Genomic DNA, 25,143 nt, shown 5'->3' with positions numbered 1-25,143 from the left:
TTTCATATTCTGCTACTGTGCATACTGATTTGCATAATCTGATTCTGACGTTTTATCTTTTATTAAGTTTTGTTAAGTATTTTGTGATTACACATCATCTGTTACAGGAAATTAGTTTTATGTTAATTTGATAGATGCTCTGCTTTTATCACTATAAGTCAGTAGTTCCCTGATCCATCCCAGAATTGTATATTTTAGAAAATTGAAGCCTTACTTGATCTAAGAAGTTGCTTCATTTTAATATTCGCATTTTGCTTCTAGTCACAAGTTTGGGATTTTATTTAACTTATTTAAATATAACATTTAAAGCTCCAACGTGTTTAATAGCTTGGAACACAGTTTAAATGAACTTTTATATTATCAAGACAGTAAAGGGTTTGATTGTGTAACTGAGGGCTCAGATGGGTCAAAAACCAGCAGGTGTTTGGATCACCAGGACCAAGATTAGGAAATCTCTAGGTATTCATTTCAATAAAAAGACAAATATGAATAAATGTTCATGAAAACCACATTCCACATATTATTATAGACATGCTTTCCATATTTGTGGGTGTAATCCCATTGATTTAATTTCAAGACATGTCTGTCTAACAAAATAACTAATGAAGTCAGGGATTCAGAGATTGGCTGTGCCTGCAGCTAAGAACTGAAAAGGAAATGAAAAAATTCCCCTTTTGTTTCACACTAACACTGACGATAGAAAAGACGGTACCACTGCTCAGGGAACGCTCCGAAGTCTTATGGTTTTTATGATCCAGTTTATAAAGTCTCGGTTTACTTAAACGATCAAGCAATTCTACCAAATAAATGCTAAGAGGATGTTGGTAAAACATTAGCTAACACATCACGTAGCACTCCAAGAATCAAGCTTCACCCCTGCATTATAGTGAGTACATCCCCAGTTCACACTCTACTCCTGTACCACTACTGCACATGTTCTCCAGCAGCTTAGTGTGTGTTGGGTAGGGGTTGGGTGGGGATAAGTAAGAGAGAGAGAGGAAGACTCGCACAGCTTCCAGCGTTAAGTAGTACAGAATGATACTGTGATTCAGGACAGCGGATGCACCGGACAGCTGCTCAGCAGCTCTTAAGACGAGCATTTAGACCCAAAGCGTCAGTGCAAGAATTCAGTGGTGCGCATAGCGAGTCATTTCGTGAGTCTGGGAACAAAATTACATTCTGCTAAAGTCACAGGTGAGTCATCGGGGGGAAAAAAATGAAGGCACTAGGACCCAGGAGACTTTGTGTCTCACTAAGAGGACGGTGAGGGAGGGGGTCCTATTCTCATACTGACGTTTCTGTATCGACGTGCAGAAAGAAACGTGATTCTATAGTATAAAATCGTAGGACCAGGGGAGGGATCGGGAAAGAACCGCGACAATCGAGCATCATCGAGGTAAGAGCGTCTGTTACTGCAGTTCATTATGCGACTTGAGAAAAAAGTAGCCAGAGTGAACGACATCATCTTAAAGGGATTAAGGTGCATTATGCACTGCTATAATTTATTTAGTGCCAACAAGGCACTGTTTAACGCATCATCACATGGTACTGATGCGATTTAACCTGGAAAAGACGAATTTGGATTGATTGATTTCTAATGATTTTATGTTGACTGCATGTCACGTTTTGAAATGGTGGGGATTTAATAAAATAATGGGTTTTGAATTATAAATTTTAAATTATAAATCTATTTGGAAATTATCCAATTACATAACTAAGACCTTGTTGATGTCACCCCTGTTTCCAAGGCGAGTTAGATGAAGATGTAACAGGTTATCACACATTTTGTGTTGAGCCGGTGGTAATGATATCACGGTTTAACAGGGCACTGGAACAGGGGAAGAGCAGTAAATTGGTCTTTAAAATAAATTGTCGACGACTATAGGCTTTATCTAAACCGTGTTTAATTCTTAGGCGTTCCGGACACCTGATAGGCCACTGATGGAAACGTTAAAATTACAGTGAAGGCAATTAATTACTGCCCAGTTAGTTCACACTCATAAATGAAGATACATGTATAGTCGTTGATATTTTTATAACCCATAATACAATCAGAATTATACCATATATTTAATATAATTCATTTTACTTAAGAATTAAATGAGATTTAATTAAAAGGACGAAAGCGGTATCGACAAACACAGAATCATCCGGCAGTGTTTTTTTTTAAACGTGACAATAATACCAGCAGTGCTTGCATTCGCGTAATTTCACGTTGTACATCGTTTGAATTCTAATTTGCTACATTATTAACGGATTACGGATTGAATTACTTTATCATCACCCTGAAGTCATAGGAGCGCATTAAGTGGGTGAATGATTATGTCGTGCCAAAGGATGCTTTCTATTCATTTTCTCCTACGTCACGGCCACATATAGAAGCAGGAGCTTGAGTGATGTGAAACCGGTTGGGAAGAGAGGGTCGGGATTTAAAGAATATTTAAAACTGGCATCGTTTGGGACAGACATGTACATGAAATATATAAATAATGAATACATGAATTGCCTTGTTCCGGTCTGCATTATAAAAAGAAGTCCTGTCACGTCCCTCACGTCTCAATGCAGACTGTAGTCATCACAGGATACTGTAGGACTGGGCATCGTTTTACCGGTACACAGTTCGGCTGGACTTTAGTTTGAGGGCAGCTACAGTGTTCTGCTGGCGTAGACAATGAAACAGGGTCCTGCCTTCCAGCTAAAGGCTTATTTTGCTTAACTATATGCGGTCGAGCACGACTCATTTTTTCTCAGAATGTAATAGTTGCAGGAAATAGTGCAAATAGGAAATGATCAAATACTTTTATTGTAGCCTACTTTTGGTCATGTTTACGTCAGCAGAATAGGGGGAGATTTTTGTCGCTTGAATGGACCACGTACAGAATAATAGCTCTTGCTTAATACATTATTTAATCCGGGTTTTTACTATTCGTACACCATTTACTTTTAGAGCGGAAAAAACCGGTGAGTCCTTTAGAAATGAGAAGAAGCTACAACATGTACGAAATCAGTAACATTAGTGGGTGATAAGTAAGCTGGCACTGTATAATGAAGTCCGGCATGATTGTTCACCAGGTGTACATCAAACACCCAAGCAGCAGACCCACAATATAATTAACGTATAAGTAGTGAACAGAATCGGCGAAACGGTGGTTTATGCTACCTGGCTTTCATCGTTCAGGTTTTTTTCCAGGTCATTCCCTTCAGGGTCGGTGCCTAACTCGACCCTGAAGAGTAGGAATTACTACAACATATAATATTACTCTACAGGCTACACTGGATGGTGAAGATTAACGTATTAGTGGCTGGTAACAGCTGCGAATTCATTAAACTACATCATGGAAGAAACGAGTCATTTCTTCAAATATAATTTCCGTTAATGTCGAAGCTGAAACACTTTAACGATACATTTGTTTTTTTAAAGGTAATATTTAAGATAATCTGTAATGAAAATAGCATTGTGTCCTGAGCAACAACGCGGAAATATTTTGACATCAGTGACACAGTTCTTATATTTAAACCACGGCACTTAACAGATATTATCTAATTTGAATAAAGTGAAGGAGGCATCGATATATAGTCACGTTTCTGATGGTCTCCATTTGCCTTGCAGTTTTTACGCGCAACCAGATAACCTGAGCAAATACCGGGGGTTTTTCCCCCATCACAATCACCTAACTGTACATATACCCTGTCTTCCCGTTTCATAATATTAACGTCACATTCATATAAAAGACGTAGGCAATTCCTCGAACAGTGCTTTGCAATGTTCTGCTGAGCAATTCGTACGTTTGGCAGAGCAGTGAAGGAAAATTTCTCCGGTAAAGAACTGACGAGCTTCAAATGACAGACTGAGCTGCCTGGCGCTAGACACAGCAGGATCAGCGGCACATATTTGTGTATGTGTAAATCTGTGTCTGCTTTTAGCAGTGCCGTAGACATGTTGAAAGAAAAATAAAGTGAGCTTTTCTATTGCCCTGTTACTAACAAAATAAATTCAGTAAAGTGTAAGCATGTCAAATTAAATTAGATGGCACCGATATGGAAGTATATATGAATAGAAATAGAAAGTGATATAAAAAATTATGGAGTTGTACGCATGCCTTTATTAATTTAAAAACACACACCCAACGTACCATTAATATCAAAATGAAGTGCTGGAAATATTTTGGCAGTAACACTTGCTCCATTTGCTTCAGCGTCTAGAATGTACCTTTGCACCAAAGTATTGCAGTATTCATATGGGCTTTACATTTCTTTGCAAAATAAAATTTACTATCTCCAGTGTATTTTTGAGGATTAGGTGTGGTGAAATATTTAGATACTATTTTCTGGACCTACAAGTTCTTGCATTGTTTACCCTTTGTTAAATCTGACAAACTGTTGTGTTTTTACTTGCTGTTTGTTAACATTTTGCTGGTCTGGTTGGAGTCTGCCTAGACAAACATTACAAGTTTAATATTTCTTTCATACGTGGATACTTAATGTCCAGTCATTGAATGCTGAAGTACTCCTGATTTTATTTCCCAGTCCAAGTCCTGTAAAACTATCAGGACTGGCCATCCAGAAACAGGCGTCATTGCTACCCATCTTGGAAACCTTTTTGTGCCTACTTTGTATTCAATAAATGATGTGCTAGTTGCAAATACAGCTATCTAGAGCAGTGGGACTGCAGCAGGAGATGTATAGTGACCTTGTTTTATTCCATTAATGTCAGCTCAGGTTGTGTCTGAGGATCATAAAGGCTAAGTGCAGTGAGTCACTGCTTGTGCTGCTGCCATTTTCCTCAGTCTCCACAGTAAGCAGGCCTGGCAGTGCTGTTCACAAGCAGGCAACAAAATTGTAACTGCTGCTAGAACCAGGGTTTTGTAATCAATGGAAAATAATCTAATCTAAATCCAGGTCCCAATAGCTGTGAACCTCAAGGTTTGATTTCCTAGCAGATAAGATGCTTGGTGATGGGTGTGAGCAGGCCTGTGCTCCATATTTGGAAACAAACATGTTGAAATGGTTTCAAACAAAGACCTTACTTCTCTATTTCAATAAAGTCGCTATATCTTTTTAGTCTGTCAAAGGAAATGAACCAAGTCGAACTTGTTCACTATATCAACAATGTGACAGGTAATAAAAATGGATCTAGTACCTTAAAAATACAAATCAGAGGTATCAAAAAATAAACACGAAAGTATGCAGTATCAGTATAAAATATTCAGATGCTTTATCTGTTAGAAATGGGGCAACACAGCTGTCATAGGCTTACCTCTTGGTATAGCACGTGTTACAGCTGTAGCAGTTAATAGTAAAGCTGGTCTCTTGTTTTTTCTCATCACAACTGCATTAGAACAAGTAGTAGGTTTATTCCATGCTGAAAAGAGAAGAAAGAAAAACAACATTTTGGCTGAACGTGGTTTGTTGACAAAGAGAAATGTTCAGGCTTTTTTAGGAAGAAATAGTAACAATCTCAAAGAGGAAGTGTGGAATGAATTTGAATTTTATCTAACATATTACTGTTGTTCATAACCGAAATTAATCAAAGTCTGCAGTTTGTACTGTTTCTTATCCCTTGTATGTCCGAGAAGAACTGCAGAATTAGGAAGACATTGAATTTTCTGCTGTTGTAATGAGGGTACAATATACAGGACCTAACACAAAGCATTGGTCGAGGAACAGAAGCCCCCTAACACAATAGCTACAACAGTGAAGAAAATTATTTGTGATTTAGATTTTGTCACTGTACTATACATAAAGGTGCTTTCCCTGTATTCACTTAAGAGTTCTAGGGAATAGCCAGTTTGAATAAGAATAAACAGAAGCTGGGACAAAGCCCCCATTCTTCTGCTTAGCATTAGAGGAAGTAGAGGGAATTAAAGAGATGCAAAGCCTTGGGTGTTAGGATATGAAGCCCAGTTGGAGAGGGAGGGGGCATTGTGATTGTTCACCTCATGTGCTTTCAATTGCTGTGTCTATTGTTATATTAACTTGAATTTTTTACATTCGGGCTCATTGTAGGGCACTGTGATTTCAAAGGCTTTGAAATCTTTTGTCTTTATTCTGTTGTGCAAAGCGTGTTTTTGTGCTCTTCAGACTTTGAACCTACCTGCTGTAGTTTTCATGTCCTTTTGTCATGCAGAAAAGCTGAAGGTTCATGAATATTCTCCAGCTGACATGTTCTTCTATAGACTACTGTTGGCTAAACATTTCAGTCTAGCTGAAAAACGAATAAAATGGATTTTGTAAGTTTCTTCCTAATAAATCAATCCTGTTTAGAAGACTTCTCAACCTTTTGTTAGCAGTTCAATGGAGGCATGAACCTATTTAAATCTACTAATGCAATAATTATGGACATACCCGCATTAACGCAACTGTGATGTTAATGCCACTGGACAGGTATGAAGCCGGAAGAGTGCTAAAGGGGGTGTGTACTTTTTCAAAGCGGAGGTAAATGTAGAAGCATTACTTCTACATGGTGGTTTGTGGTTCGTCACAATAGTTATTTCAGACTGCGTGAACATCCCAGGATTGCCTTTGGGGTGTAGTGGATTGGACATGCTGTAGTATTTATTTTTTATATAACAATTATGTCTCTTATCTCACAAGTGGCAGCTCTTCAATCACAGCGTGGGCTGTGCACATTTGTCACCACTGAGTCCCCTGTCGCAGCTTTATAAATGGATTTGAAATAGGAAAAGGTGCCATGTTTACTCTGCTGAGTTTCGCATTTTTCTTCATCAGACTGCTTTTTCCTACATGAAGGAACCTGGGGTGACTTTAATCTGAGTTTTGTGGATGGTTCTTTAGTTTTGAACTTGCTCCATTAATAGGATCTTAATGGGATTTGACCTCAGCGAACTTTGTTGTACTGTTAAGAACAGCGCTAGTAATGGTCATTGTAACAGTAGTAATCAACTGGAGGTGAGTTAGCAGGTGCAATTGGTTCAAATGGGTTTCTAGGTTTGGAGGTACAGTACACCAATCCGTTGAAATCGCAATCTCTGCCCTTTGCTCACAGAATGTTGAAAATATGAATTTTAGTACGCAGGATTGAGATAATGTGATGAATAGACGAAACCAGCCCACAGTCATGCACAGAAGTAATTGAGTCACAGTCACTGGTTGGAAGTGCTTAGATTATTGGAGGTTTCACCGTTTGTCACTACTTCTGTGGTTAGTGTGTGTGTGGTGGACCTCAAAGCTACTTGAACCACATATGCATTCATCCACCTTGTTTTAATTTGTCCTCCAGAGACTTAGATTTAAGGTTTGTATGTCAAATTAGAGGGTAGGTTAAATGCACAACACCTCATATTCAGTGGGAGCCATATATTATTTTCAGAAGAATCTTTGGAATATCATAAGAATAACAGGGGGGTCTTCATAATGATCTGGGACCGTAGACTCATTTAGATTTGAACGGCTGTCTATGAGTATGTCTCTGGCAAAGACAGACATTGCATCATTTACTGCTAAGGCAGGGGATGATGATTAACCAGCTGACTGAAGACATGCAGGGGAAGAGAGAGGACTCCCTTGGCACCGCAGTTTGATCCGTTTCAGGATTTACAAGCTTTAGGCTCTTATGTAAACCGGTATCAACAGGTGCTGAATATTTCAAGCTTCTTATGTTATTTTAGGAATTCGCATTGAGATAGGCATGCAAAGTGCTTCTTCAGCACAATTTGTGCAGTGTCCTGCAATTTGTAAAGCCTGGAATGGATCAAACTGCTATACACTGAAACCTACCCATTTCCATGGAATGGGAAAATCACCATCAAAATCATGTAGCTCTGGACTTGTAATTGGAAGGTTTGAGTTTTAGTCCCACTGGACATTGGACACTGCTTTTGTACACTTCAGCTAAGTACTTCGTTCAGATTGTTCTGGTAAATCTCTGTGCATGGATACAAAGTAAGTTGCTTTAGGCAAAAGCATCAGGTAAACTAATAATTGTGAAAGCGACATTGCTGGCTTCCATGAGGGATCTATAAATGCTGGATTAGGGTCGGGATAGAGAAGAGTTCAGATTCCTGCCATCAGCCTGAAATCCTGGTATCAACTAGAGAGAATCTGAAATGTGTCTTGTGTGGATCAACTTGGTCCTGGTGTTGTGTAAGAATATACCTGGATTGTCAATACACAGTGTTTCTGGTTCTGTTTTAGTGATGCTAAGTGGACAATTCTAATGGTGTTGAAATAGTGAGGCTTTCTGGGAGGCCTGAGACATAATCGGGGATACATCTTGATTTTGAAGTAATGAAAATAAAAACTTGTAAATGAAATGCAAAAAAAAAGACAGTTCTCTAGAGACTTGTTTGTTTGTGTTTTTCTAGCTTTAATCATGAGGGCATGTCCAATAATCTCTTCTAATTCCTCCCTCCCTGTGTCACATTTTCAGCGAAGTGGATTATCTCTGTAGTTCGTCCTCTCATCAGCTGTAGTTTGCCAAGCTCCATGCAGGAATAAATAGTTGCGTTGCTTATGAGATAAAATAACATTTACAAAGAAACCTGTTGGAACCTGAAGGCTAACTGCACCAGAGTCTGCACAGTCATAGTGACTCTTTGTTTCAATGTTTGTATTAGAGGAACAAATTAAATGCGATTACATACTGCTCAGAGTGTACATATTGAAACTTCTCAATGTGATGTCAGAGATGGTTTGATAGCCTTCTCAATAGCTTTTAAGTACTTTACCTCAGTCATAACCAAAATGTTAGCCGGTGTGCCTTTCCGGAAAATTAAAAAACAGTCTTCTGTACTAAGACAGTCAAGGAAAGAAAGTGACACTGTCAGATATTCCGATAATCCTATCACTACCTGTTAATGTGGCTTTTATCATGCATTTATTTGCCATTTAAAATTTTAAACTAAAAATATCGTAAAAATTGATTGATGACTTCTGATGAGTTATGACAGTCTTTAGAGAGTACCGTCCTTCTTTTATGTTTACAGCCTTGTAAGTGAAGTTGAAACAAACGGCCAGCAGACATTGATATTCCACTTGACAGTAGTAAATTATAACAATAAAGAAGGGGCTCGGTGAGTTTTCTGTGGTGAGCTTCATGGGGTCCAGTTAAAAGCCAGATGGGAATATGGGGCTCTGTAGTGTGTGTAAATCTCTCTTTAGCAGAAGGGATTAATCGTTTACTGTTCAAACAGTAGGTGATCTTGGAGGGCAACACAGGCATACCTGGCTACCCAGAAAGGACAGACTGTGCCTCCTGTGTCAGCAGGAAAAGCAGAAACAGTGCTACTCTACAAGAAATACTGAGGGATTATAGCAACTTTTTTCCCAAAAATCTGATCCCAAAATTCCCACACCTGCCACACCTAAGAATTTGATTTGATCTCAAAGCCCTGTGTCTGTGACACAGACAGTCTGAGGCTCATCCTCCATCACATCCTGTTGGCAGATAAGGATGACATCATAAAGAGCTTGAGATGAAGGAGCTGGTTGCCTTGAAAGCTCCCCTAATCCCCACAAGATTTTCTTCTTGCAAGGGGTACATTAAACTGTATTTGACCAACAATACTATAGTAGCAGTAGCAGTGGACTGCCTTTCTATGGAGTGTGTTTGGATACTCTTGTTGCCCTTGGTTGAGAGTCTGAAAACATCACACAGAACAGAGTAACAGCCATGGCATTTAATTTAATCAATGTTACAGCTTGAATGCAGACCAGGGCTTTATTTATTTATTCTAAAAGCTCAGTCACCATTTTCAGCTGTGACATATCTGTGTGCTGATTTACAACAATGGAGATAGATGAGAGAGATTAATCTACCTGCTTTTAATGTAATTCTGCACTACTCAATAATTAAAAAAAACATACAGCTGAATTAATATTTTTGGTCATCAATTAACTTAATTTGCTGTAAGACTGATTTTTTGTTGGTCTCACCACATACACTGTTGGTTATGAAAATGATACAACAGGCTCCAAAAAAAGCATACTAGTTGTCTGAGATGAACATGAAGTGCTTATACTGTAGCTGCAAAGACTTGTAAACATTATGTTCTGAGGCCATTTATCAAGATTTAATTAAAATCAATTAAGAAAAAGCACAGGCTTTCTAGAGGACCTCTAAAGAACTGTAAGAACGTGGCTCATTGAATAGCGTGGACAACCAACAAAAGCAGAAGGTAATCAAGTCCATGGCTTCCTGTGTGGGTTTAGACCCTGGTTGAAAGGAAATGTCAAGGTCTTATTTTAGGAGCAGGATTATTATCCAGACACCCTCTTTAAGGGGAGCTTCTGCAGGGGCAGTGGGAGGAAGGGAGGGGGCAATTTTTAGCTAACGACTACAGGAGGAGAGCCAGAGATAAATACACAAAGACACATGAAAAGTTCAGACAGATGATCACATGCAGGGGGCTAAAGGGTAAAATAAGTGTCAAGGACAGGCTATCCTTGGAGTGTCAGCCTCCCCTCCATCCCACATAACGCGAACTATCTACAATGTTGTTTGCAATCTAATTCATGTTTAATTACTACTGCATTACCCCCTGATTTAGCGATGAATTAATCATTTTCACTCCTAAGGGAGCTTATTATTTCTCTATGATCTCTATACGAACTACATATAACTGAAAAGGCACGGACGTCACCATTAAGACCAAACGTTTAAGGAAAAAATAGTATCTCTATGGGCTGGTCATTTTTTTCCCAAGATCCTTGTGGTGCTATAGCTTGGGGTGAGTATCCCTGCTGTTACATTTAAAGGCCAGACTGTATTATTGTACAATGATATATTTGACTTCCCTGTCCCAAGGGAGTCTGTTTTTATCTGCAGAGAGGTATCCCTGTCTCTTTTGGCACCGTTTTGAAGTTTCTTAGCGGCCAGTTTGCCCTGGTATACAATAAGGAATTGCACAGAGGGCTACAACCTACCTAACATTTGTGGCTCATAGACGTCGTAGCGTAATTATAGCAAAAGGGTGTTGGCTGATGGCTGGCTGCTGACAGCTCCCTGCCGTGGCCAGGAGATAAGAGCCAGGGGAATGACAGGCATGCCAGGCCGCTGCCCGGCCTGCCACTGGGGCTGTGCATCTTGTCGGAAGAGCTGTCACTCCGAGCGGAGCCTGGAAAGGGAGGCGGCCCAGAACGGGTCGATAATTAATAGATGCAAATGCACTCTAGTGCTCTGGACCCAACTGTGGCGTCCGCCAGCTCTCTGGGTGTGAACGTCAGGGGTCCTCCTGTGCGTTTATTCTTCAGGATCTCTCTTGTATTGTCACTGGGGTGGTGGGCATTCAAGGAGTTTGGGGGGCTGGCTGTTGAAGTTCCAGAGAAAGCAAAAGTAGCACCAGTAATGCAAGAAGGAAGGAACAGGATAAAAGGCAACAAAAGAACAGTAGCCAAAAAAGAAAAAGTAGGTAGACCTTATTCTAGGCCTGAATGCATTAAAAAATATCATTTAAACTTCTAGAGACATTGGCATGCAGTAGTGAGAGGGAATGAGGAGTCATTTCAGGCAACATGAGGTGAAATATTGTTATACATGTGTCTTTTTTGCTTTGGTCAGCTATATTCTAACAGCATTTGATTTTTTAAACAGTATATACAGGACCCGTCAAAAGCTTGAGTACACCTCATTGAAACCAGGTTTTTCATGATTATCTGTGCTTTAAACTGTATAAACTTGCCTAATTAATATTTAATTACATGATATGTGTTCTTATAATCTTAAGTGAAATGCATTGAAAATGTTAATTTTTCATTTCATTTCCATTAAAATGAACACCTAAAGCAAGCAGATTTCAGTCTGAAGCCTAGGTTACTTACCAGGTTAGTTTGACTGGTACTGTATATTTAGCCAGAATATTACTGTGCTTAATAAAGACATAATGGAATGATTAGAAAAGAGAACCCATCAACCATCTATCTCATTTGGCTTTTTTGCTGTGTCTTATTGAGCTGAGGATCTCATCTAGCCATTTTTTGAAGAAGCCAGGATATCAGTTTTAACAACATGGCCCAGTTCCACAAGTGCCTCCTAGGTTCTTAGTTTCAAATGCATTTCCTTGTAGTGTCCGCCTGTGTCCTCTGAATCGCGTTTCTCTGCTGATTCTGAAGAAGTCTGTGGGATTGACTTTGTCAGTGCCCTTGAGGATTTTGAATGCTTTTATCAGATCACCTTCTGGCCTTCTCTCTTCAAGACTTAAAGGGGTTCGGTTCTTTAGCCTGTCAGTGCAGGCCAGTCCTTTTGTGTTCGAGAGTAAATCTGGTGATCCCAGATCAGAAATATGTTTTTGTATCTTGTGACTCAAACTTGTGCACTGTATTCTCTTTTTAGTCTTATCAGTAAACTGTATTGTACTGTTTTAATGTAACATTCCTTGATTTGAATTCTACACTTTTAACTATGTATCCTAACATTCTGTTTGGCTTTTTAAATTATTTTATCTCATTGCCTGAACTGAAAACATTGATTCTTATTGATTACTTTCCTTACCTTTGACCTCTGCTGCATTGCCTTTGGTCACCAGAGAAATGCCTATGTACAGTATAAATCACTGTTTTTACAGCCCCTTCACAAAAGACACTAGCATGCACGCAGACTTATGTCCCTTACTTAGCAAGAAGTCTCTAACTAGGATTTACAGGGTTTAAGGGTTGTAAAACCTGCCTTTATAAAACACCTGCCCGTATTTTGGTGCTGCATCCATCTCAATGCGAAGTAAAATGTCTCTAGGATATGAACAAAAAGGAATGCTGACTTTCCTCTGCCTGTTTTTCTTGGGTTCCTTGTAAATTGGCACCATAGACGACTATGGACCAAAACACCTTTCCGAGCTGCAGCTGAGACAGGGTAAATGGAAGAGATAATCTAAGAATTTTGATTTCAATTACTTCATAAGCGCATTCATCCAGATGCCAATGTAAAACATCCATGTCATTTAAAAAAGGACTTGTCCGAAGTTATTTTAAGCACAGAATATTCTGCAGATTTGTGTATGTACATTTATGTGCATAAGTAGATGTCCTTTATGTCATTCTTCAATATGGGTATTCAATTAAAGGCAGTGTTGTTAGCTGTTGAATGTGAAACGGGCGATTTTTTTATCAAGTGTTTTCCAACCCACTTAATGTTGCCTGGCAAGTGCTGACAGCTGAGTTGGGGTGGAGTAATGTGACTGCAGGCTAGGAGTACTGTGCTGTTTTAGACGAACAGTGTAAAGAGAGCCGGAGCCAGACACTGCAGTAAGGAAAAGATCATATTTCTGCTGTGCACAGTCTGGCAGTTGTGATGCATGTGAAAACATTCTCCAATACAGCACAGTTAGAACTGCCTTAGACAAAGGTCTCTTAAATAAAAAATGAGCTGTACCAACAGGGATCCACTGAACTTTACTTGGTCAGACAGCAATAATCTTCACTCTTATTCAGCATCGCTCAGAACTCTTATCAAGACCCATGAAATGCACTTTGGCGAAAGTGATTAAGATCCTAAACTTGTCCTGCATTTAACATATTTTTTTAGTCTGACATAGCAATAAATACCAATAACAAGATGGAAATGCTAACTGTTTGCATTGTGTGTAAATATTCATTGCCACTAAGGAAAATACTTTGTTCTCACTGCAAAATTAGCTTCACCTCAGATGTCTTTTGATCTCGATAGAAAGTAAAGTATTGCTTTGTTACTGTATTGACAGTCATGTATAAAAAACAAAGCCAGCTATCATTTGATTGGTTTTGAAGATCAAGAATTGTCTGAATAATTTCAGTCCTTTATCGAATGATCAACACACTGAAGAGTAACAAGAGTGAAATATTGCAAACCGGGTAGTAAAATGAAGGACGGAGGTGGTTCGTGCAATCATTCCTGTGACTGTCACTAGTCTCTGTTTCCCCACAGAAGTGAGATAGAAGGGCAACCATGGGCGCAGTCGCACTGGATGATGGCCCCAGTGGGGTGAAAGCTCCTGATGGAGGATGGGGCTGGGCAGTCCTGTTTGGTGGTTTCATCATCACAGGCTTTTCCTACGCATTTCCCAAGGCTGTCAGCGTCTTCTTCAAGGAGCTGATCCGTGAGTTTGGCGTCGGCTACAGCGACACAGCCTGGATCTCCTCCATCCTGCTGGCCATGCTGTATGGAACCGGTGAGCTCTCCTCTCTCCCCCCTCACCATGACGCTGCAGAGACGTTCAGTCTTAACAATCGATGCCAAAGAAAAAGTCATTTTTTATATTTAAGGCTGGACAGTGCGTTGAACAAGAAACCTTTTCTACTGGAAAGGTTTTAGTCACGAGGTACAGACATTTTTAGATCTTATATCTTGGCAAATTCTAAAACATACATTATTTAGAATAAGTATGAATATTGAAACCCAATTGAGGTCCAATTTGATCATTTTGCATTATTCAAACATCTGAACCTTTTAAGAGGTGGGAAAAACTCTTATCAGATCCAGGCCTTATATTATTATACCTAATTATATCAATTAGAGCCAACCTGAACAAAGACGAGGGTGTGTTGTACCCTTCAGTGACCTCAGAAGAATTGTTTTTTAAAGTATTTAAATTAGTTTAGTGACTGACATTATTGACTTCAAATCTTGGCCAGTGTCATCAAGTTTGCCAGGTTTGATGATGATTTTAATCAGCTGTCCTGTAAGTGCTGGAGATTGAGTGCAAATCTTTGTCTGTGCTCAGGTCCTCTGTGCAGCGTGTTAGTGAACCGTTTTGGGTGTCGACCAGTGATGATGGTGGGAGGCCTCTTTGCTTCCTTGGGGATGATCATGGCTTCTTTCTCCACCAGCATCATTCATATCTACCTCACCACTGGAGTCATCACAGGTAACCACTCTGTCCCTGCTGGGGCTGCTGTTCTCCACTCTCTGCTCAGGAAAAACAACCTCCTAGACTGCAGAGTTCAGTTTATCAGTGCTGCATTTTATGAGTTTGGAAAGATTATTTTGTGCTTGGGGAAAAAGCTTGTAGTGGACATCCCAGAGGTAACTTGATCTCTGCTGACTCTGTTTTAAAAAGTTTTAAAAAATAAAAAAATAAGCTTAAATAGGACCTAGTTTAAACCTGGGGTTTAAGGAAGTCCGTATCCAGTATACTGTAAATTGGTTACCCACAAACTTTTGCTGGTGTTTTTTTCTAGGTTTGGGTTTGGCTCTCAACTTCCAGCCTTCTCTGATCATGCTAAACAGGTACTTTGACAAGAAACGCCCCTTGGCCAATGGCCTGTCTGCAGCTGGAAGTCCTGTCTTCCTTTGTTGTCTCTCCCCACTGGGGCAAGTTCTGCAGCATGAGTTTGGCTGGCGTGGGGGTTTCCTCATCTTGGGGGGCATGCTGCTCAACTGCTGTGTCTGCGGGGCCCTGATGAGACCACTGGAAGCTCCCAAGAAAGCAGCAGACCAAGAGAACCTGGAAGCCAAGGCAGTGCAGAAGAAGCCACACAAGCTGCTTGACTTCTCGGTGTTCAAGGACAAAGGCTTCCTCATCTACACCATTGCAGCCTCCATCATGGTGCTGGGGCTCTTTGTGCCACCTGTGTTTGTAGTGAGCTATGCCAAAGACTTGGGCAATGAGGATACTAAGGCTGCTTTCCTCCTGACCGTCCTCGGCTTCATTGATATCTTTGCCCGGCCCACTTGTGGCATCATTGCAGGACTGAAGTGGGTGCGTCCACGCTGTGTCTACCTCTTTAGCTTTGCCATGATCTTCAACGGCACCGCTGATCTCATCGGCTCCCTTTCCACTGAGTATTCCCACTTGGTGGTATTCTGCATCTTCTTCGGTATCTCCTACGGCATGGTGGGAGCACTGCAGTTTGAGGTGCTCATGGCCATTGTGGGCACAGAGAGGTTTCCCAGTGCCATTGGTCTGGTACTGCTTATGGAGGCCATAGCTGTGCTGATTGGACCACCCTCTGCAGGTCAGTCAAGAGATTGGCCTGATCTCTTTCTTTGATTTTCAGCTTCCACCTCCCTTATTTAGATTTGTTTTTTAAAATTTTGCTACACCTCTCAGTTTGAGCCTATAAACCTTGTAACATAGGAAACTTTCCTCACATAGGAAAGATGGAGGAAGTGTAGGCAGACTCCATTGACCTGCCTACCTTCAAGTCAATTGACTTTCGACACATCACAAACAACACAGCCCTGTGCAGAAGGTTCAGCACCATTTGAAGGAGAGGTGTGACTCTCATTGACAGCACTGCCTGCAAACACACAAGCCAACTAATCCCACCCTAACCGCAGCAGCACTCAGCCAATTGCATGCTGTTGCTGAGGAGTTACTAGTCACAGTCGGATAGTGACATTACCTAGGCTCAAACCAGTGCTCATGGCACTCAACCAGCACATAGGCAAGTACACTAACTCATTGAGCTATTCAAGTGGCCCCTCAAATAGTTTACTTTGATCCAAGTTTTATCTCTTCTGGAGATTCGTCTCTCATAGATGATCAATCGGAGCACTGCTACAGCTTTTAAACAGTAAATCCAGCCTCACCCTTAATCAGTTTTCACAAACCGTCAGCTCAGAAGGCAGAAGTTTTCCTGTAAATAATGAGTAGAACAACACTCCGTACGTCTCTACTTTGACGCGTGGCAAACAGGAAAACAAGTGTGGCACCCTCTGTTGAAGAGGAAATTGGTTGAGTCTGGTGGTTGATTAATTCAGCAGCACCTCTTAAACATTAATATGAACAACACCTATTACATATTAATAAACACCTATTTTACAGCACAAAATGCAAAATATTCATTGCTACACTCCCCGTTTTAAGGTGTCGAATTAAGTACTGAAACCATCCGATGTCATTAACTTGGTTAACTACCTGCCTGTGCAAAGTGGAAGAAGGAAGTACATTAACCCAACTCTTCATCTTTTCTTTACACTTGCAGGGCGGATTCTTGATGCAACCAAGCGTTACATGTTCGTGTTTATGGTGGCCGGCGTGGAAGTGGTACTCTCAGCTGTGGTGCTGGCCAGCGGCAATTTCTTCTGCATTGGGAAGAAGCCAGCGGAGCCGGAAGTAAAGCAGGAGATGGCCGTGACAGCTACAGAAACGGAGCAGCTCAACAAACCCCCTGAGGAGGAAGAGGAGGTTGGGAAGGAGCTGAAGGAGGAGAGTGAGAAAGAAGACAAGGACAAGGACAAGGAGAAGAGGCCAGACAGTGTGAAATTGGACTCCATCGAGGTGGAGCAGTTCCTCAGGGACAATACAGACAAAAACGGGGAAGTGGTTACAAATCCAGAGACCTGTGTGTGAGAGGTGGGAGGTTAGGTAGCTCACTGAGACTAGAGACACTAAGCAGGAGGGAGCAAAACAAAAAAATATATATGTTTCCACAGAGAAAATGGAAAAGTGGGACAAGCAAGGATGTTGAAAATCTTGTATTTATTTTAGCTGTAATATAGATGTACTTTCTAAGGCTGTGCCATATCAGGGCACACTCCTAACAGGAAAAAAAATTAAAACAAAATATGGACAAACAATACAGATGCACCGGAGATGCACTCCACTCGATAACTAAGTGAAACAGCCAGGGCGGGGGCATCTCCTGCCAGAACCAGGCCCGTTTGTATGGCTCACTCAAGCAGTTTGTATCTCTTGTATCTTGTATCTTGTAGAAAACGGAACATGACATCACAAAATACTAGCAGGGATTGTCTGCTCCTGGTCTCACGTGTTTCAGAAGCAGAAGGTGATTGCTAGCGTGGCACCTGGTAGCTGTGCGTGGATCAGCAGTTTGCAATGTGAGGACTGAGAGTTCTGTAGCTGGTGCTCATGGGGAATATAATTCTGCTTCCTCTGTACCTAGTGTCTGTTGCTTCTGTGAAAGGGACTACCTACCTGTACCTGTTTAAAGGGAAGATCTGGGGGGTATAAGTGGGTCCCCGTCTGCAGAGGGTATAATAAAATGAGCAAAAAGGGAAAAGAAATCTTTAAGTGCCGTAAGAAACAGGGCCACACTGCCGTATTTTCAGTGAGCCGGACTGCAGCTGTACAATGGCGATCAAGGGAGAACTCTGGTAACCAGCCTTTGACAAGATGTCACGGGCTATTCAGAAATATATTTCAGGTCTCTTGTTTTGAAATGAAACTCCTAGAGACACTTCAAATCTATTCACAGTATTTATTTGCTAGATACCTGTATATGGTTCACTCTTATGTAGATGTTTCTCAAAGGGATTTAAAGTCAGCATATAAAGTATTAAGTGATTATATCGCTCCAGAAAAAAATACCATCTGAGGTATGAAATTCAAAACCCGAACCATAAAGTTTACAAACAAAAACCATGACGGGGAAGGGACATCATTTAATGAGCTGTGTATTGTTAAAAGACCAGGTGCTGGGAAGCAGTGCTGCCTAAAACAGAAATATTAGCAACATAACTGATTTACTGGTGTGTTTGCAGTAGAAAGAAGACTGTGTGCTATTTTGTGTTATATGTTGTCTATAACTGTGGGACTGCAGCTTGTAATTGTTCCGATAATGGGTTGAGGAATTAATTCCACTGGAGCTAAAACTTGAATTAGTAGAGCAACAACTGAGCTAGGTTTTGGGGTTCTGAATCTTACATGCAGAAGCTTATTTCTCCCCAGAATTGCAATACTAGCATAGTGGGAGCAATGTGGTGAGAAGGGAGAAACATGCAAACAAGTGCCCTCAATGTGTCCTGTCCTGTTAAAATCAGAAAGTGTCACTTGTGCTTACTGATGCATTGAGACCCACAGTATCTCTTATGAGAATAAGGCTGGAAAACACACAAACTGCAGTCTACATCAACTGCTTACATTGTCAATTTAATTTAATTTTTATTATTTTTATTTTTTTATTTTCATCTAATCATACCAGAATGAGGAATTTCAGCCCAAAGTTTTAAGGTATATTTTTAATGAAAGGAGGATATGTTGCTTCTGCAACCTGTTATAATTTAATTTTTATATCTTAAATAAAGAAAAATAAATGGATTCAGAGTTCCTAGCTGATGTGAGGTAGATTCTGATCTACACCTGTATAGGTGTGTCTGTGTGTGGCACACTGTTTTAAAAGCTTTGCTGAGTGTTGTGGGAATTTGTGCGTGTGTAGTATAGTAACTGGCAATTAAATAGATTTTAATACCAAAAACTTTTATTCGGTCAGATGGCTCTTAACCAGCTTCATCTCTAATGTTGATGTTTATGATTATAATGTTTAAGGAAAACAGACTGCACGCTGTGATAAACTGGACATTTTGTGGTAACACATAAATGTAAATTGATTTTATAAAAACAATGAAGACATTCTTCATTGAGGGCTTTTTAAATGTTGCTGTCTATAATCTGCTCCTTGCTGCTGCACAGAATGAGTTCAGACAGTGAAAGACTTGAAGAGGAAGGTCTTTGTTTGGACTGAGAATAATCAATTGGCAGAGAGCATGTAGAAATGAGAACAGCCATGTCTTCGCCCATTAGGATAAAAAAGTAAAGTCTGGAGAATTTCTTAGGATCCTCATAAGCTAATAAGCAATACAAATATACCTTCAACTCTCAAAAACATGACACAAGATCCATCATAAAGATCAATTAATTTACAAATAAAGGTAAAATACTTTCAATTACCCATGATTTAAACTTAAAATTAGAAATGTTTATGAAGTACTCTTCCTTTTCTTTATTCACTGCTGACCCACCAGCAGGAGAGAGTTATGGATAAGGGTCAAAATGCCTGATGAAAGCTGGATTCCATTTGATGGCATTGATTTCTGGCCAACAGCAATAGGCAATACAGATATTGACTAAGGAGAACATCAGTAGATGTATACAAAAAAAAGCAATTTCCAGCACCTCCTGTCTCCCATTCCCTTCATCACAGCACTGCAATCCACTCTTTTAATGAAATGTCTACCACCAGCATTAGAGAAGGGGCTTAATATTACATTAGATATAATTTGCTAGTGCCTTAATATATGCACAGGGAATGTCTTCATAGCACCTATATATTGCAAAGTCCATTCATGCCCTAAAATTATAATTCCAAAGAGTTTCCTGAAAGAAAACAGTTCCTTTCACATTCAAAACACATAATGGCATCCAACCCATCTTTTCCATTCAACTCTAGTCATACAAAAGAAAGAACAGCGTTAAATAAGATGTAGAGTAAAATAGCCTTGCTTTCCTATCCAGAGATTCCTACAGATTGATCCTCAATTTTCATAACCAGAGATTCCTACATTTGGATCCTCGATTTTCCTATTCAGAGATTCTTACAGACGGAACCTCGATTTTCAATTAATGGAATTCTCACCTTTTGCAATGGGCTATTCCAACTGGGCAGTCGGGCCAAGGAGTTTAAAACCTATTGCACACATCTGGCCACTTGCTCCAACCCTTCACAATTTTGAGAGGCTGAAATAAACATCCATTTATGGTCCTTCACTTTGATCGGCACTCTGTGCAGCACAGCTAAGTGTCACAGCAGGCCAGCTTGGCGTTTTCAAAGATTTTTTAATCTTCTGTCTGACCGAGGCTTTATACATTTGTGTCTTGAACTAGTATTGTGCTTGAAAGTTACAACAGCCATTAAACAACAGTGTTCTTTCACCTCTTCCCTTAGCTATTAGGAAATTAAAAAAGGGAAAGACTGTCTTCTGAGTACACATTTCATTCATTTCTTAACTTTTATTTGCAAGCATATTTTGTTACCTTTTCATCCACAATTCAGCATTCACAGTTAATTGTAACTTGCCTCTTCCAACTGTTTTTTGTCTCCATTAAAGCAATTCCTGTCCAATACTGGGTGGTACAGTAAGTCATATATGAAAACAAATTCTCTCTAATCAAGATTCTAATTTACAAAATCCCTTTTTGGCAACTGTATGCATTGAAAAATGCCTCCTATATGTCTTAATGTAGTCCTTCATATATTTTGCAAGTTTAAATAGGACATACAATTACAATCCTTTATAGAAGATATCTAAAAGGCATTTTAACTTCTTCTAGGGAGTACAATATAAGTAGTCTTTGTACTGTTCCTTTCCACGTTTGAAACCTCTGTTCAAGTACCTCTGTACCTTCTGAAGAAGAGTTGTGGAAATACAGAACAAGCAACCCAGCTATCTTGATGAAGTCGACACTCTGGCTTCTTTCAAGATGACATTTTTGGATATGGTTTCTTCGTTACCTCTAATTGGAATACCATCTATTTGCACCAGTACACAGGTCTTGTTCCTCAGTATAATGCACCTTTCAACATTTCTACTGCCTTCAAAAGGCTTGGTGTTCTGTAGAGGAGGCCAATTCTATAAAGAGCATACTGTCTAGTTACCTTCGTTTTTCTACACATTTTATGATCGATTGACTGAAGACATGGATCACTTTATTGCATTTCCAATGTCACAGAGAAATAATGTGCAATATGAAGCTGTTTTTTATCACCTAGTGTCATAGGGTGGGCGATTAACTACTTTTCCAAGACCTGGTGCCTGTGAAATGAGCTAAAACTGATGTTTTTTTCATTTTATTTGATAAAAACTAAATCAATAAACATAATTCAGAATTATTAGGAGCCTAGTCATTGAGAAGGCTATAATGTGAGAAGTAATTTCAAAAGTATAGGTCAAATTTCCATCTTTTTCACTGTTGGTGTTTGAAGGGACACGTACTGTACAAAGATATTATATTTAACCTGGAAAGAGGCCTGAGATGGATCAGTTCAATAGCTCTGAGCTGTCTGAGCAGTCTGCTTGGGATTAGCATGATATTTTATGCCCTTGCAGCTTCAGTCTCAGTCTTGTCTGAGTTGTTTTAACGGAGACAGAACCTTTTGCTAGACGGCTAATAGAACAGACCAGTTACTTCAGTAAATCAGGCGCCTGTCCTGTAGTGTTTTTGCAGGCTCTGCTGGATGCTGAACATTGTAATAGTCTCTATAACAGTATTTATGTATTTGTGTGTGCGTGTGTGTGTTCAGTGTTCCTATATGACTTGTATCAATGTATCATGTTAAGAAACATAATGACTGTAAACTGCTTGAAGCTGAAAAGGGGAGGGGTGTCCTAAACTGGTGAATTAATCTTTGATGCTGATGAACATTTGGTTCTGCACACTGAAGCAGACTGCTTTGCTTTCGTCTTTGTGCTACTAAGAGCATGATAGCATGTACCAGGTTTCTGAGTGTTGCAAAAGGGCATAAACTGCCACATAGCACTGCCATCTTTGATCTTTCTGGGACCAGTCTTTATATCATGAGGACAACAGAGAAAATGTACCTTATGCCACATTACCACCAGGAAAACTGCTACACAATAATAGACCTTGTCAGCATTCTAATTTGCACTTCTGTAATTATGTGCAGAAAAGACACCCTGTGGGTGTCCAAAAACTAATGGCATGAAGGGATGGTAAAAGGAAAGCTAAACCCCATTTGATCAAATGCACACTGAAGTGCATAGTCACGTCTGTCACATTAATCATATACAGCTATGCAACAGTACACCATTCCTATGAAATGCAAACACGCATACTATGTATTTTTGAGAAATGTGGATTACATAAAAATACACTATCCACATTCCTGACAGAAGAAGAAAATAATAGTGGGGTTTAATGAAGATGTTCAAATATTAATTTTGAGCAGGAAGTATTTTGCACTAGCCTTCTTAAAGCCCGGAAGTCTCTAAACTAACCACACTTTTAACATAGATTGTCATTCCCGTTCAAAGAGTCCTGTACAAAATGTGGCAGTTTGTCCATATGAAGTGCTTTGAAACAGAGGAATGTGGTAAAAGATCGAAACTCCCACAAGCATAAGGCAGAGGTGTGGGTCATAACATTCTGAGTCTTTTGTAACATATCAAGCATGTAGACGGTGTTCCCTGAATAACAATGTACGTCTACACAATTCAAATCACAGTGGTACATACTGTAGTTCTAAAATATTGCTGTTCAAGCATGGAAAAAGACTGAAACTGTTTTTGTGTAAGTGCAAAACTTACATGAAATCAAAGACTTCACCTTTAAAGTTGTATGCACGGAGAAAATCACATTAATTTTCTTACTGCTATTGACAGTTGGTGAAAAGACTAGTCATGGTGCAGAGTTATTGTTCTTAAACTCTGAAAGGGATAAACCAGCGATGAGCAGAGTTTCTCATCTACCAGACCATACGGCTTTCAGTTGAAAAGGCCACTATAGACCATTAGATCTCATTTACTAATTTCGAGTGGAGAACAAACGCTACCTTCTCTGTTATTTAGATGTTTGTTCTTCCCCAAGTGTAAGGATAGCACTACAATATCAAGGTCATTTCAATTCCTATTCTCATAGATAAAAATAAAAGCAATATTTTCTCCCCAACCTGATTTTCTCTAGTCCCTAAAAACCCAGGGCACATCGTTCCTGAAAGACTTATCATTTCAAACCAAGGGGCACTGCAGGTAAATCAGGAATTCTCCACTAACCATCCTTGATCTTGCTGTATCACTTTTTACTACCAAGCCCTGTACTGCTGCTAACTGCAGGTCCTTTGCAAAATCCCCCCCCAAATCAAATGTCATTAGATTATACTTAGAAAAGTAGAGGTCTGCTGTCTCAAGTCGTCTTTAGCATTAAGCCTAGAAGGCTAATGATCTTGTTTGCAGCTACAATGTATTTATATTGTTGCAATATTATTATTGCTGTTTTGACCAGAATTCAGTCTGCTGTAGTGTGCTTCTCAGTCTGGGGTGCTATTTCATTTATAGCCAGTATAAAGTCAGTCATTCCAGGACCCCCTCCAGAGTGCAGGGAAGAGGTAGTATTGAGGGTTGTGAAACTGTAAAAAAAATGTTTTAATTTTCTAAGATATTAGAAAAACAAGGAAAATTTTAAAAAACGTTATCTTACGGCCAGGATTGCCCTGTCCGTCTACACTGTTCTGCGAATGCACTTTACTCTCACCTCACCTGTAGAAGATACTGTATTTTTTACATGCTTTTATAGTGACCTGTTGCAAACCTAGTCAATAAATATTTATTCTGTTGAAACACTGTCTTAATTTTGCGTTTTTAAACTTTTTTACATTTTGCTTCTCACACCCATCCAGTTCGGCACTGCTAACAGTTACAGATGTCTCTGTTCAGCAGCGCTTGTCCTGCACCTGGAGAACGACAAGAGGCAGACAAGTACCACAGTGCTGTACAGAAGGGTTGGTGGACATCTGCAGTAACAGCGCATCCCTCATTAATATCACTGCAAGCCTGCGGAAGCCAGGAAATACCGTTTCACTGAAAGAACCCTGGTCCACTGCTAATTGTGCACTGTCACTCCAGGAACATTGGTCACAGTTGGCTAGCACTATGGCCCAGGCTCGGACCCACGACACAGGATAATTCTTCTTTCAAAGTCAGGGTGGATCACACTGGTATTATACATTTTAGCCTAGGAAGAAGGCAAAGAAGAGAAGGGACTCAAATGCTTAAAATACACAAAAACACATTTGACAAAGTAAACCAGAAAGTGGTTCTTCATTAGCCGCACGGGACTTGAATGCTCCCAAAGTAAAAGTGTGCAATTGTCTAAGACACTAGTCCACCAGTGTTGGGTGGACTTTATTAGTATTCTTGACTTGCCATGGTACTGCAACACTTGTTGATTTGTCATTGAGAAAATCCTCAATTTAGGCTATTATTCCTGTAAGGTTACTATGGAGGTTACCAAATGACCCAAGGATGAACAGTATAAACAAGAGAGTGTGTCTGAGGATCTCAGTAAGCAAGCCTTTGTTCTCTATGGGTGGTACAGGGAATATAATTGGTTAATTCGTGCTGACTGCAATCACACGGACTCCCTCCAGCACTGGTTAGCCCTAATCATGTCCGGGACAATTAAGGAAAGGTGACTCAAAAACTCACAGATAGCCTTATTTTCCAGTGTGCTCATGCAGCTGTCAAAAGAAAGAAGACAGTGGAACTGATACAGCCAATATGTTACTCCTTTGCCTCGGTGAACCTAGCTGAGGATCCAAGCTCTGTTAAACGAAAGCATGGCGATTCCCCAGAAACACATGGTCAGCTTCCTTATTTCGGCCTGCAAGGAGCTGAACTGTGGCCACCCCTGGAAACAGTTGTCACGGCAGCTTCTACGGAGACAGCAACACTTGACCTTCTCTCACTAAACTCATCGAAGGAGATATAACATTTTAAAGATCACAATTTCTGGCACC

The 25,143-nt window shown here is 40.0% G+C and overlaps 1 protein-coding gene across 3 annotated transcripts; it reads left to right on the top strand.

The window, feature by feature from the left end:
* The first annotated feature begins 991 nt into the window (after window positions 1–991).
* LOC102685749 (monocarboxylate transporter 4) lies at window positions 992–23,965 on the top strand. Of its 3 annotated transcripts, none has more exons than XM_015356428.2 (5): window positions 992–1,194; window positions 13,856–14,099; window positions 14,652–14,795; window positions 15,109–15,885; window positions 16,858–23,965. In XM_015356428.2, the coding sequence occupies exons 2-5, from the start codon at window positions 13,877–13,879 to the stop codon at window positions 17,223–17,225; spliced, it is 1,512 nt and encodes a 503-aa protein (XP_015211914.1). In that variant the 5' UTR covers window positions 992–1,194; window positions 13,856–13,876; the 3' UTR covers window positions 17,226–23,965. The 3 variants fall into 3 exon arrangements, with proteins under 3 accessions (XP_015211914.1, XP_006635197.1, XP_015211915.1); XM_006635134.3 differs by lacking the exon at window positions 992–1,194 and adding an exon at window positions 1,288–1,396; XM_015356429.2 differs by lacking the exon at window positions 992–1,194 and adding an exon at window positions 11,076–11,365.
* Window positions 23,966–25,143: the final 1,178 nt, after the last annotated feature.

This window comes from Lepisosteus oculatus, chromosome 9 (genome assembly GCF_040954835.1).
Source record: "Lepisosteus oculatus isolate fLepOcu1 chromosome 9, fLepOcu1.hap2, whole genome shotgun sequence".
NCBI lineage: Eukaryota > Metazoa > Chordata > Actinopteri > Semionotiformes > Lepisosteidae > Lepisosteus > Lepisosteus oculatus.
The sequence above is the reverse complement of the archived record's forward strand: the minus strand, read 5'-3'. Positions and strand labels throughout refer to the sequence as shown.